Below are 12,387 nucleotides of genomic sequence, written 5' to 3' on the forward strand. Positions count from 1 at the left end.
CCTTGTTTAAACTTGGGAAAGTTTAAAACAAAACTCAAAAACAGTACATGCAGAAAGTTAGTACCTTGACTCATGAGAACCAAGTACCTAGCAATGGAAGGGTGGTCCTGCCTAAGCTTATCTAAGATCCGACCTGCAGCATCCTCAACAAGCCTTCAAGCATCCTCACCACCTACTGGTTATGCTGAATATCTTCAAATTCATATTTAATTATAACCTGTGAAACTGATCTGATTTTGAGATGACTGTTTTCAGAAATTGACCTGGTTCAAACCTGACATTCTTGTAATAAAGAAATGTGGACACACAGAGAGACAATGTGGGGACATCAAGCAACACAGAGGAAGAAGCTGGTCCAGCACACACTGAACAACACCAGCGTTTGCCAATAAGTGAATGCAAGAAGCTGGGAAGCAGCAGGAGAGGATGCTGGGGAATGTGGCCTTGTACACTGCCTGACTCCAGACAGCTGGTCTCCAAGAGAATGAAAAGAATAATGTTCTGTTCTTTTAAGCGATCCACTTTGTGGTAAAACAAACTCATGGCAACCCTAGGAGAGGAAGCAGTGGGTAATTAGGACAAGAGAGGGACAGAGGGGAAGAGAGAAGAGGAGAAGGGAGGGACATAGAGGGAGGAAGACAATGCAGCAAGCAGGCAGGCTACCACCAAAGAACTCGCTATTCCTCTGAGTAAGCTTTCTCTCCACACCCCATCAGACAGTAGCTTTAAAGTTATAAAGGGCAGGCAGAGAGGCCTCAGCTGTGTTCTTCCTGTGAGTCTCTCTAGTTTTGCCCATGAACTACTATTTCCATAGGTTAAAACAGGGTTTATTATAAGAAATATTTACACTGTGGACCGGAAATAATATCAGTATCTCCTCTTATCATTGGCAATAAAATGCATATTTTTAATTATTCAGGTTTTACTAAGTTTTCTTTTTCACATGTAAACCCAACATACACAAATATTTGTTTCTGTGAGATTTTAAGAAAATGTGTTCTTTTTATACATAAGAAAAATGAATCACCATGAAGTCAAAGATTCATTTGAAAACCAAAGGGCGGCAGCAGAAGTAGCATTCTAATCAGAATGTACACTGCGATTTTTGTTCTCCGGAGAAGGTTTAAATTTAACTTTTTGCAGGAAATCATAGAAGAGAAAATTATCCAGCCCTTTCCACTTATAGCCAGTTGAAAATCAGACCAAGTAAAAAAGCATATGTTGTGAAATTATTTCTATTCATAGCCAGGAATTTTTGAAATGCAAATGCTTCAAAAATATGCTCATGTTTTTAGTGGTATTATTCAAAAGACATGTTGTCACACATACACATTCAAAATAAGAGAAATTAAAGTAGCAGTCCATAGAGTTCTCTTAAGCACAATTAAAAGAATCTGTAATATACAAGTAAAATAGAAGAATTTTCTTGCTATATTTTTTAATTATATATGATAGTTTTGATTAAATACGTAGCTACCCACACTTCTAAAGTGGCATATACCTCTCTATGTACAGGCATGCATAAATGTGCACATCCACTCAATGTTAACTGATGCAAAGGACTGCCATAAACTTAAACGATGCCCTTATTATATATCGTAAGGAATCAATGGCATGTATAGGTGAGTTCTTTGTGAATAAAAAAATATCTTTCAATCCCTACTTATGTGTCCTTTTATGTATAATTTTAGAAAACTGTTTAATAAATTTATTAATGATGATCAAATTCTCATTTTTAAAGATTTATTTTTTTAAAAATATGTGTGATACAAAGAGAGAGAGAGAGAGAGAGAGAGAGAGAGAGAGAGAGACTGACAGAGATATTTTATGTTTATCATGTGCATCTAGGTGTCCAGACAGGCCAAATCCCCTGGGACTGGAGTTACAAGTGGTTATGAGCCAGGTAATATGAGTGTTAGAAACTGAACAAGCTCCTCTCCAGGTGACACTCTCCAGCCCCTTAGCTTTCAAAAAAATAATAATGATAATAATAATAATGATAAAGTTTTATAAGTAGATATTCTAAAAACATGTTTTCTCTCAAAGGTTTCTTCTACCGTAGGGAATCTAACAGTAGAACCTACAACTGTTAAAACTGGCTCAATCCTAGAAACAGTTGGCAACTTTAGGAATAGTTTTTAAATGACTCAAAATTAACTGGACAACTATCCTGCATAAAAATTACACACTCCACACATGAACATACATAATCTCTGCAAATATCACATAAATATACATATAAAATGGCATATAAATACATCCATCACAGTGATTTTAGAGGAAATTACCTGGTATCCATTTAGGTCAGTGTAATATCTATTTTGGTTGTTTATTTTAGATGTAATTCTCATTACAATCTCACGGTTATGCACATTCCTGATGTCCACAATATTAGAAACTTCCATGGACTGCCCTTCTATTCCTAAATTTAAAAGAAAACACACATTAATAAAAGCAATTATTGTCTCCACATATTTAAATATACTGTAAGATCTTTTCCTGTATATTTCTTTGTTTTCTGATTCTTAACCATCTCATATATGAAATGGTGTTACAATTTAACTTTTTCTTCTTGATATCAGACTGGAGACAGTATTTATGACTATCTGAAGTTCAATAAAAGGCTGAGAGAAGGCAGGAGTATAGCACACTACACAGTTCTCAGTGGTTCTGAGGAAAAGGAAGACAGGAAGTAAGAACAGACCAGGCCGCGCCGGCCAGCCTCTCACCTGAACTATTCTCCCCAGGAAAGACACCATGGCCTTCTCTCTTTGATACACTAGTATCAGGAACTACTAAGTTTATGCTCTGCTCACTCAACACAGTGTTACCACCCTTTCAATGTCTTATAAGGAGACAGGATCCCATGAGATAATTTATAGCTAGGGGCTTTGTTAACATACTGGTATTTATGGATTGTAATTTGAAGAGAGTCTTAGAAATTAAATCAATTTTATTTGTGTTTCCTTGTCCCTTGGGTCTCCTGTTATGGCATAATCCATTCTGCCTTTTAGAACATAGAAGAAAAGACAGTTTGAAGATGTGTCAAAGTGACTTATTAGTATCTATTTGACACTCTACATTGACTACATTGTTGGGACCTCAGGGAAGCCTGGGGTCAATTTCAGAGATGGAGAGAAGTGTTGCGTAGAATTCAACATATGTAGTAGAAATGGAGCATGTGGAGGACCGCTATTACAGCATCTTCTCCATAGATGCAGGGGAAGATGACAGAAGAGGAGACCGAGTCCTGGTCCTCTCCCAAAGCTGATCCTTGTGATATTCCAATTATCCTGGAGACGTGTGTGTGTGTGTGTGTGTGTGTGTGTGTGTGTGTGTGTGTGTGTGTGTAATATTTGTGTGTGTGTGTATATATATATGTGTGTACACATGTGTGTGTATATGTGTACACATGTATGTATATATGTGTGTATGTGTGTATATATATGTATGTTTGTATGTATGTGTAATATTTGTGTGTATGTGTATATATATGTGTGTGTATATGTGTATTTGTATGTATGTGTGTATACATATATGTATAATATCTGTGTGTATGTATATATACATGTGTATATGTCTGTATATATGTGCATGTTTGTATGTGTGTATATGTATATATGTGTAATATGTGTTTATGTATACATATGTGTGTGTATGTGTGTATATGTATATGTGTGTAATATGTGTATATGTATACATATATGTGTGTGTTTGTATGTGTGTACATGTATATGTATGTGTATACTTGTGTGTGTGTGTGTATGTGTGTGTATGTGTGTATAGTGACTCTAACCATGCTGACAACTGGCAGACTCTTTAACAAGATAAAATACATTAAGAAAAGGAAGAAGAACGGAGAAAGAACTTTTCCATAGGAGGCAAAAGAACCCATTCATTCCTATAAAGTGACAATGAGTCACAGAGGAGTTTTGGGGCTTTTGAAAAAGGATGCACATACTACTAGTTCAGGCACTACAGGTATCTGGAGGTGCATGGATATTGTGAACCACGTTTCAGTTAGGGTTTGCTATGATAAAGCACCATGACCAAGTCACTTGAGGAGAAAGGGTTGTATCAGCTTTTATGTCCTTGTACAGGTCACCGTAAAGGGAAGTTGAGACAAGAATTTGAAGCAAAACCTGGAGTGAAGAGCTGATGCAGGAGCCAAGCAGGAGGGCTGCTTCCTGGCTTGCTCCTCGTGGCTTGTTCAGCCTGCTTTCTTAACAGCTTCTAGGACAACAGCTCAAGGCAGCACTGCTCACAGTGACCTGCGTTCTCTCCCGTCAATCAAGAAAACACACCACAGGCTTACCCACAGGCCAATTCGGTGGGAGCATTTTCTCATCTGAGTTCCCTCTTCCCAAGTGACTCCAGCTTGTGTGAAGCCGACATGAAAATAGCCAATACAGAGAATAAATAATAATATGGTGCTGAAGATAGAAAGTGGACTGAAGCCTCTACCAACAGAATCTGCAGGAATGCACAGAACTTTGCTCTGGCGCACAGCTCTTCAATTCAAGTCCCTCACCCGGTATCAACTTCAGTCTCTAATGTTTTCAACTCATGGAGTACAACTGCCAGGGGAGGTAACTTGGGGGTGGTGCCCTTTTTAATAGCCATAAATAAGAACTATGAACTAGCTAGTTTAAAAGAAAGAGTATCTCCACTATTATTGACAAGTTAAATGAGTGTGTGTGTATGAATTTCACAGTACAATACAATCTTCTTTGAGCTATGATATATATATCAGTCATTACTTTTATTATGTTTATAGACACTGGAATGTTTTTAAGCTAAAATGAAATGCATGTGGAAATTTAATGAACCTAAGACACACAAATACACAACATGAGGCTTGTGGTGTAGCTCAGTAGTAGACCATGTACTTAGCATAAGTGTGGCCCAAGTTCAATCTCCAGCATTCAAACCTTCAAGGTAGATCCCCAACAAAAACGAAAGTGCTCATGTAGCTCAAAGGAACGCAGATGGTGACCGGAAGCTAACTCCAGTTCACTGAGAGTGCCTGCAGGATTTCTGCTGGTGTTTCATCTTTCCTTCCCTCTAGATCAGATATTCTCTCAGGGGTCAAAAGAATACATGAAATAAAATGAAGTCTTAAGAAGAGAGAATATCATTAATTTCAATTCATGTCTCTCCAGAAAACATTTACAAAGAACATTCCTTAAGGGAAAAATTAATAATTTCATGTTACCTCTAGCAATGATAAATTATTCCATTGAGAAAGTCATCTTTCTCAAGCCCAACACTGTACTCAAATCCTGCTGTGGCAACAGATACTTCAAACTCCTTAAGAAGGAGCCCAAGTTCACTCACAAATCTGCAAGGCATTGATTTAAATTTGGAACTGAGATAGGCTTCTACACTAAGTTCATAGTTAAAAATGCCTATTATGAAAAAAAAAAAAAAACGAACAATTAAAAACCTGTGCTTGTAATAAAAGCAAGTCAGTGTGCCGGCATCCTTAAAGAGTAAAATGGTAAGTGTGGCTATGATGGAAGGCTGCCGACCTCATCTGCTGTGTCAAGAATTCTCTAAGCTCCTCCAGAGAGACCTGAGTGTTGAGTGGAGAGCACCCCAGAGGCTAGTTAAGATCACTGGCCTGCACTCTGTAGAGTAAGTGACAGAAAGATAGCTAATTTATCAAAGTGTGTCTCTCTGGCGTGTGCAACCAGGGCTCTCTAGGTTAATGTGAGGTTTCTGTAATCTTGAGAAAGAAAAACAGTTTCTGTCGTACAAGCTTAGTCCTTTAAAGAGGGAAGAACAAAGCCACCACTGGGATACAGCCATGAGGAGCCAGTGCTGAGATTTGCCCTTTTGCTGTAGAGAGAGTAGAGGATGTTTGTCCTTATCAACACAAAGCAAGACTAGAGGCGGGAAAGAAGTGGTGCACAAACCAACCAAGAGGCCATCAAATCTCTCCCTGAGCTGCTGTACAGGTATAAGGCAGACTTGAGCCTCTGCCCTGGAGAGAGGCAGTGTATCTTCTCGGAGTTTCCTGGCTTCTCACAGACAAGCTATCTTACTTACACACCATCCTTACATTCCACTTCTAATCTCTGAGCACACTAAGGGCTGAATCACCATTCAACAGAAGTAACCAAGAAAGAAAAACACATCCCTCATCAAAAAGAAATAATCTGGCATGGGAGGAAACAGAATTGGCATGTGGTAAAGTGAAAGTATCTGGAAAAACAAAGGAATAGCAATTTTCATGATGGGCAAGCACACTGGTGAGAACGTGGGCTCCTTGCAGTGCATAGGCATGCTAACATGGTTGCTAACTGATGGGCACAAGCAAAGAGGGCATGGAGGGTAGCCAGCTGACACTTCCTGAGACCATACTCTTCACAGATCACTTACATAACCCTGCCCCTAAGCCTGGGAGGATGTCACTTGCTGGCTGGTGGCATCAAGGCTAAACCTCTCAGTCACCATGTTTCCAGCAGACCACTGACTGGACAGTTGAAGCTGCTTTACAAGAGAGGTCTGGGAGAGGAGAAACCATGCTTGTAGTAACTGAGGAGAAAGAAGGTTTTAGACATAGGGTAAGGAGAGGAGAGGAGGGAGGAAAGGGGAACAGAAAAGGAACGGAGGGAGGGAGGGAGGGAGGGAGGGAAGGAGGGAAGAAAGGGATGGGAATGGGAGGTGGATATTGAGCTGATCCAACACAAGAGAGCAACCTACTGAAATCTAGTTAAGGGATAAGGCTTGCCAGCACCCAAGCTTCTTTCCAAAACAACCCCACCCCTATTTTTAAACGGCTACTTTCTTTAGAAGTTAAGAAAATAATATGTATTTAAAAACCTGGCTAGGTTCAGTGAGATGTATAGTCTTTGGATCTGGTTAATTCCAGTGGTTTTAATTTGCAAGCTTTTTATAATGAAGTTTATTTTCAAATGACTCCGGACACAGGCTCTGTTTCACAGGAGTTCCTATTGACTGTACTACACGCCATCTTAGCAAAGAAGCCCAGAAGTGGTCCTTGCCACCTTGGAGCTGAGAGGGGCACAGTGTAGTACCGAAGCACACACTTGCATGTTCTCTGAATACTACCGCTTCTACGAGTAAAACTCGGGAGAACATGCCAGATGTCCGTCAAGAGGGAAATGACTAGAAAACTGCCATGCTATGGGGCATGGTGCTTCAAAGGACAAGAATGGGGAGGCTGTCTATCCAGGCAGGCGGGCTTCCTGGAGAGAGCACACTCTTGTGTAGTGCTCAAAATAGACACAAACATCATGCTACAGTTTTCCAGAGGCATGGAGCTGCCTATGTGCAGACGAGAACATGCCTGCATTTCTTTTCCTGAAGAATGTGTGGGGCAGAAAGAGACGCCAAAGGGCTGAATATTATATGTATAATGCATTAAAGCTGTGGCAAAGGAGTATGTATGCATTATTTGTGTTTATAAAAATATTTTACAGCAATTGGAAAAAAAGAATATTTTCCTACATGTCAGAAAAACAATGGGTTGCCAGCAGGAGGTTCAGTCACATTTTAATTTTAGAGCAGCAGCTTCAGATGTGCAGACAAATAGTGCTGGTATCCTCAGAGCCTTCCCCCACAGAACAATTCAGAAAAATGGGGACAAGAGAGGGGAAGCCTTGGTTGTTTAATATTTGCTTAGAATTAGCTTAGTGACCTAAGATACATATTCCTTGAGAGCGCAATGCTGGAGGCCATCCTTATTATGCCCTGGGTGTGGAAGGTAAGGCACAGGGAATATGCAGAGGTGTAAGGACTCTGTGCATGACAGTGTGTGTGGGGAGGTCTGATCAGCAAAAATGGTGTTTCTACCCATTGCCTCCACTCGTTTGCATTACTCCTGCCCACTCCCTATGCCCCTTGTCTTATCTTTGCCAAATCTACTTGCAGCAGCCTAACTTGGTGCTGAACAGATTGGTGTTGGCCTCTCCACGTTATCTCATTTGAATAGTTCTGAAATACAAAGCGTATCTTTTCCCAAGGGATAGACTCTGCTAAATCAGACAGCATTTTCAGCACTACATCCAATCAGAGGAAATGAGAGGAAAGGGTTTGGAATAAAAAGCAAGAGAACCCTGAACACTTCCCAGCAAGAACCCAGAATCTTATGAGTGGCCCTCACCCTGTGATTAGGTCAAGAAAGGATCTGGCCTATACTCAACTGTCGGGGCTTGGAAGGGTATCCTGGTTCTTGGGTTGTGGGTGTTCGGCCACGCCCCCAGAACCCAGGCTCCTGACACGGAGGTCTAATCTCCATTCAACCTGCACCCTGCAGTCACATAGGGCACAGGTAGAGGGTTTGATTAACAGGCCTCAGGCCCTAGAGAGATTTACATACTAATGAGGTACCTGAAGGCCAGAGGGTGGATTAAGCATTCTTCCCCAGCCCCTCCCCACCTCTCCCTGCTATTTAACTCTGGACTGCCCAGAGTTTTATTGGGCCTGGGGGGGAGGGGTGTGCATCCAGATCCATCCACCATCCATCATGCCAATAAGCCCATTTTGGAAACCCAAGGACTTTCTCGTGTCACTGGGACCTCGCCCGTGAGGAACCGAGGAGCCACAGAAGCCGGGCCTAACTTCCAGCCATGGAGGAACCCAGAGCATTCCCAGCCAACTACCCGGAGTGAGAAAACCTATGTTCTCCAGCAGCAATTACCTACACTCAACTAGAAAAAAGTCACATGTCCTTTCCTATGTGGACCATAGCTTTAAATCTATTGTTTGTTTGTTTAGGTGCATATCTATGTATTTAACCCAGAGTACATGAGGAAACCAGGAAACCAGCAGTGGGGCATTGAGGAATAGTTTATTAAGGGAGATGTTGCCATTGTTCTTGGTTTCTCACCATAGATTACTGAAGACACTACAGACTTTCACTGCAGGATACAGAGAGATTAATCTTGAACTGACCAGGAAACTCCCTCCACTGCCTCTCTTTCATAGTACTAGAAGGTGGTATAAGGCGTCTGGGGGAGAACAGACATCAATCATCTTAGCCAGTGTTGACCCCCACATGTTACAATACTAACCAGCAGGCAAGATGTGCCCACTGGTACATTAGTGGCAAGACTGTTTATGATAGTGTTCTAATTACTTTTTCTGTTGCTGTGATAAAATACTCTGACCAAAAGCAAGTTCCAGGAAAGAGTTTATTTTATATTATACTTGCAGGTACAATCTACCACTGAGGGACATACACACCCATGCACGAGGACAACCTGCCTGAGGAATAGTGCCACCCACAGTGGGCTTCTATGTCACTGATTCAGACATGTCTGCATACCAATCTTACATAGGTAATTCTTGCATAGAGACTTCTCCTCTCAATTGACCTAGCAGTGCTTGACACTTATGGGAAACCAGATTAGATTTGAGATTGCTCCACAGAAGGAAATGCACACCTGATGCTATAAACATAGTCAAAGATCATAGTAAGGGAGGCCATGGGCCCTAGATCTAGGCTGTTATTTTGCTATATTGTCATGTTAAATTGACTTCTAAATATTTGTGTTAATATCCATAGATCTGTGCTGCTCTCAACCGCGATTAGAGAAGCTTTTTCTTGCAGTGGGTCACAGTCAATGCAGAGACGTATAACTGTACTTTGTGACTCAGTGCTCATCCATAGACTGGACATCTATATCACCCCACCTCCCCAAGGCCCAGCAAACACTGTAGCCTTCTACTGGGACAGTCTTCATCCCCCTTCCTCTTCATCTCCTAGCTAAGAAGGACTGGGAAATTACATATAGGAGAAGCAGCTATTTGGAAGACAAGGGCTTTGGACTTTTTGACTATTTCCTTGTGAAAACTTCAGAATATTTTCAACTTAAATAACCAAAACTATGAAAAGCTTGCTATGACAGAAACATGTGTCCATACATAGTGCTGCACTAGGCACAAGAGCTAAGAAATGGAGTCAGGCTAAAAACTTATCAATGACTGAATGGAGAAACAAAATGTGATCAACTCACAATGGGATCTTATTCATTTGTTAAAAAAATAAGAAGGAGGAAAAAAAAATCATAGAATTTACAGGAAAAGAGGTGGATCAGCGAGTCACTGTGGTAAATGAAATAAACCAGAAAGAGAAATCCCACATTTTCTCTCTTATGTGGCTTCTAGGTGAGTGACAGGTCAAGATTCTAGAAGGTACAACAAAATAAAGAAAAAAGGGAAGACTTTATGGGGGAGCAGAACACGGAGAGAGACGGTACCAGAGCACAGGTTAATCAGGAGCAGAAGGAGACTATCAGAAAGGAGGGAAGGACCAGCAAGTGGAACAGAAGAAGATAGGATGTTGGGTCCAGACAGTCTGCAGTTCTTTTTCAGGCACAAACCCTGACCCAGATGCATCCTAGTAGCTGCAGGCATGAGATGGCCTAGGAGGAATTTTCCAGGGGAAAATCAGGCCCAGGGCAACGGAAGCGCAGAAGCAAGTGCTTAGTAAGGGGGTAAAGTGCAAATACTGGTTAAGAGGAGATCCAGAGAGAATGATTCTGAAGAAGGTTTAAAAGAAGACCACCCCCATGCTCCCGCCCCCAAAAGCTGCTTTTCCAAAAGAAAACAATGACTTCATGAATCAACAGGTTTGGGAAGGAACATAACACATCAAACAATTCCAGTCTTCAAATCATCATCAACACAAGACAGTCAAAGAGACAGAGCACTGGCCTGGGAAGACAGTACAGGAGCTCACCTCCCCGTCTCCTTGGCACTTTCCCCACACCCAAGACTTGTCCTGGATAAAGACAGAAGAGCAGAGAACTGCACCCACTGGAGACTGAGGATTACTCTCAACCCACTTCTGTTCAGCTCTCAGACAGACTCCTGTCCCAGGTGCCCTTCAAGGAAGCAGTGAGTTCATAAATTAGACTACGTTCATCTGTCTAAAACAATCCTGCCATGGAGCCACAAGCCTATAAACTCCTTCCTCTACCATGCTTTATAGTACTTCTCCCAACTTATACATTAGAAGGAGGCACAACGAAGGGAGGGAGGGAGGAAGGGAGGGAGGGAGGGAGGGAGGGAGGGAGGAAGCAGAGTAGGTAGTGTGGAACTGAAACACCCTTCTCACCCACTCCCACTCACATGGATGCTGAGCAAATATAATCTGAGATATTGGTGTCTGGTTAGATTTGTAAATGACTATCAAACATTGTCAAACCTAGTTTTCAACTGTTTGCCTTTAACAAAATTGAAGGGATGCCCCATCAGGTTGACAGGCAATATGACTGTTAAAATAATTAACCAAAAAATATTTGATAGTCATCTTGTGATATACAGTGCCTGACTTAGAAGGAGTTCATTATTAAATCACAGTCCAATCACCTGTGTTTCCATCAGCAGTGTCTAGTCTGTATAGGTAACACTCCTCTGCATTTGGTACTTATAAAACCAAAAGACACAGTTCACTGAGAGAAGCAGTTCCATTAAAGTTTATAAAACAAATACTCAAAACAATAATGTATTATTTATGTTGTTTTAATAACTCAATCCAGAAAGACATAACACTTAGAGCCTTAGGATAAGTTTTTAAACTTTAAACATCTGTGCACACATATATGCTCAACAGATAAGATTAAAGTCTCAGAGAAGTCACAAAAAGTCAACCAACCAGCAAGACGCGCGAACAGAAACATGCAGTATTAGGATATATCCGGTGGGGACACAGAATGCAAATATGACAGCCGGAAGAAAATGAAGAAGTGAAAGTGAGGATCGCCAGGGAACAGTTTGTACAACCTCTTTAAAAATTCATGACTGTGCAATGAATTGCTACCCATGGATATGTCTATTTTTAAATGTCACTGTTAACTACAATGACGTACTTTGCAATTATTTAAATGTATCAATAAAAATATCATATCAGTTTAGAAAATACATAGGAGACACAGAGTCCTTCATCTAGGAAATGAGGTTTGACCTAACCAAACTCTCTTTTCTTTTCTTTTCCTTTCTCCTTTCTTTCCTTTCCTTTCCTTTCCTTTCCCTTTCTTTCTTTCTTTCTTTCTTTCTTTCTTTCTTTCTTTCTTTCTTTCTTTCTTTCTTTCTGCCCATTTCGATGTTTTGCCAAGACTTAGCACCCTAAAACTCACGCTGCCATTAAATCTTCCACCTCTCTTACCTCCAATGACTTCATTTTATATTTTAAATACAAATTATATAATTTGTCTGGCCTACTCCATCTCTTAAATGAATACGACACTCTGCTTCCTGCATTGTAACTTAGTTATCCCAACTAAAGTCCCTGATGTGGACTCTGTAACTGTCCCCATTGCAGAATCAGAACTTGGAATTGCTCATATGCACTTCTATATACTTCCAATCCTGGGACCAAGTATCAGAGTTCAGCAAAGCACACACTCACCAGGG

At 40.8% G+C, this 12,387-nt stretch overlaps 1 protein-coding gene across 1 annotated transcript in view; it reads right to left on the reverse strand.

Moving 5' to 3' along the window:
• The window catches only part of Man2a1 (mannosidase alpha class 2A member 1), a 160,481-nt gene that overhangs the window by 22,341 nt on the left and 125,753 nt on the right, over window positions 1-12,387 (reverse strand). The window contains exon 17 of the mRNA XM_034521634.2: window positions 2,289-2,422. Coding sequence (XP_034377525.1) covers window positions 2,289-2,422 — 134 coding nt within the window. The remainder of the gene's footprint in view (window positions 1-2,288; window positions 2,423-12,387) is intronic.

The sequence above is a fragment of the Arvicanthis niloticus genome, chromosome 17 (genome assembly GCF_011762505.2).
Source record: "Arvicanthis niloticus isolate mArvNil1 chromosome 17, mArvNil1.pat.X, whole genome shotgun sequence".
NCBI classification, from domain to species: domain Eukaryota; kingdom Metazoa; phylum Chordata; class Mammalia; order Rodentia; family Muridae; genus Arvicanthis; species Arvicanthis niloticus.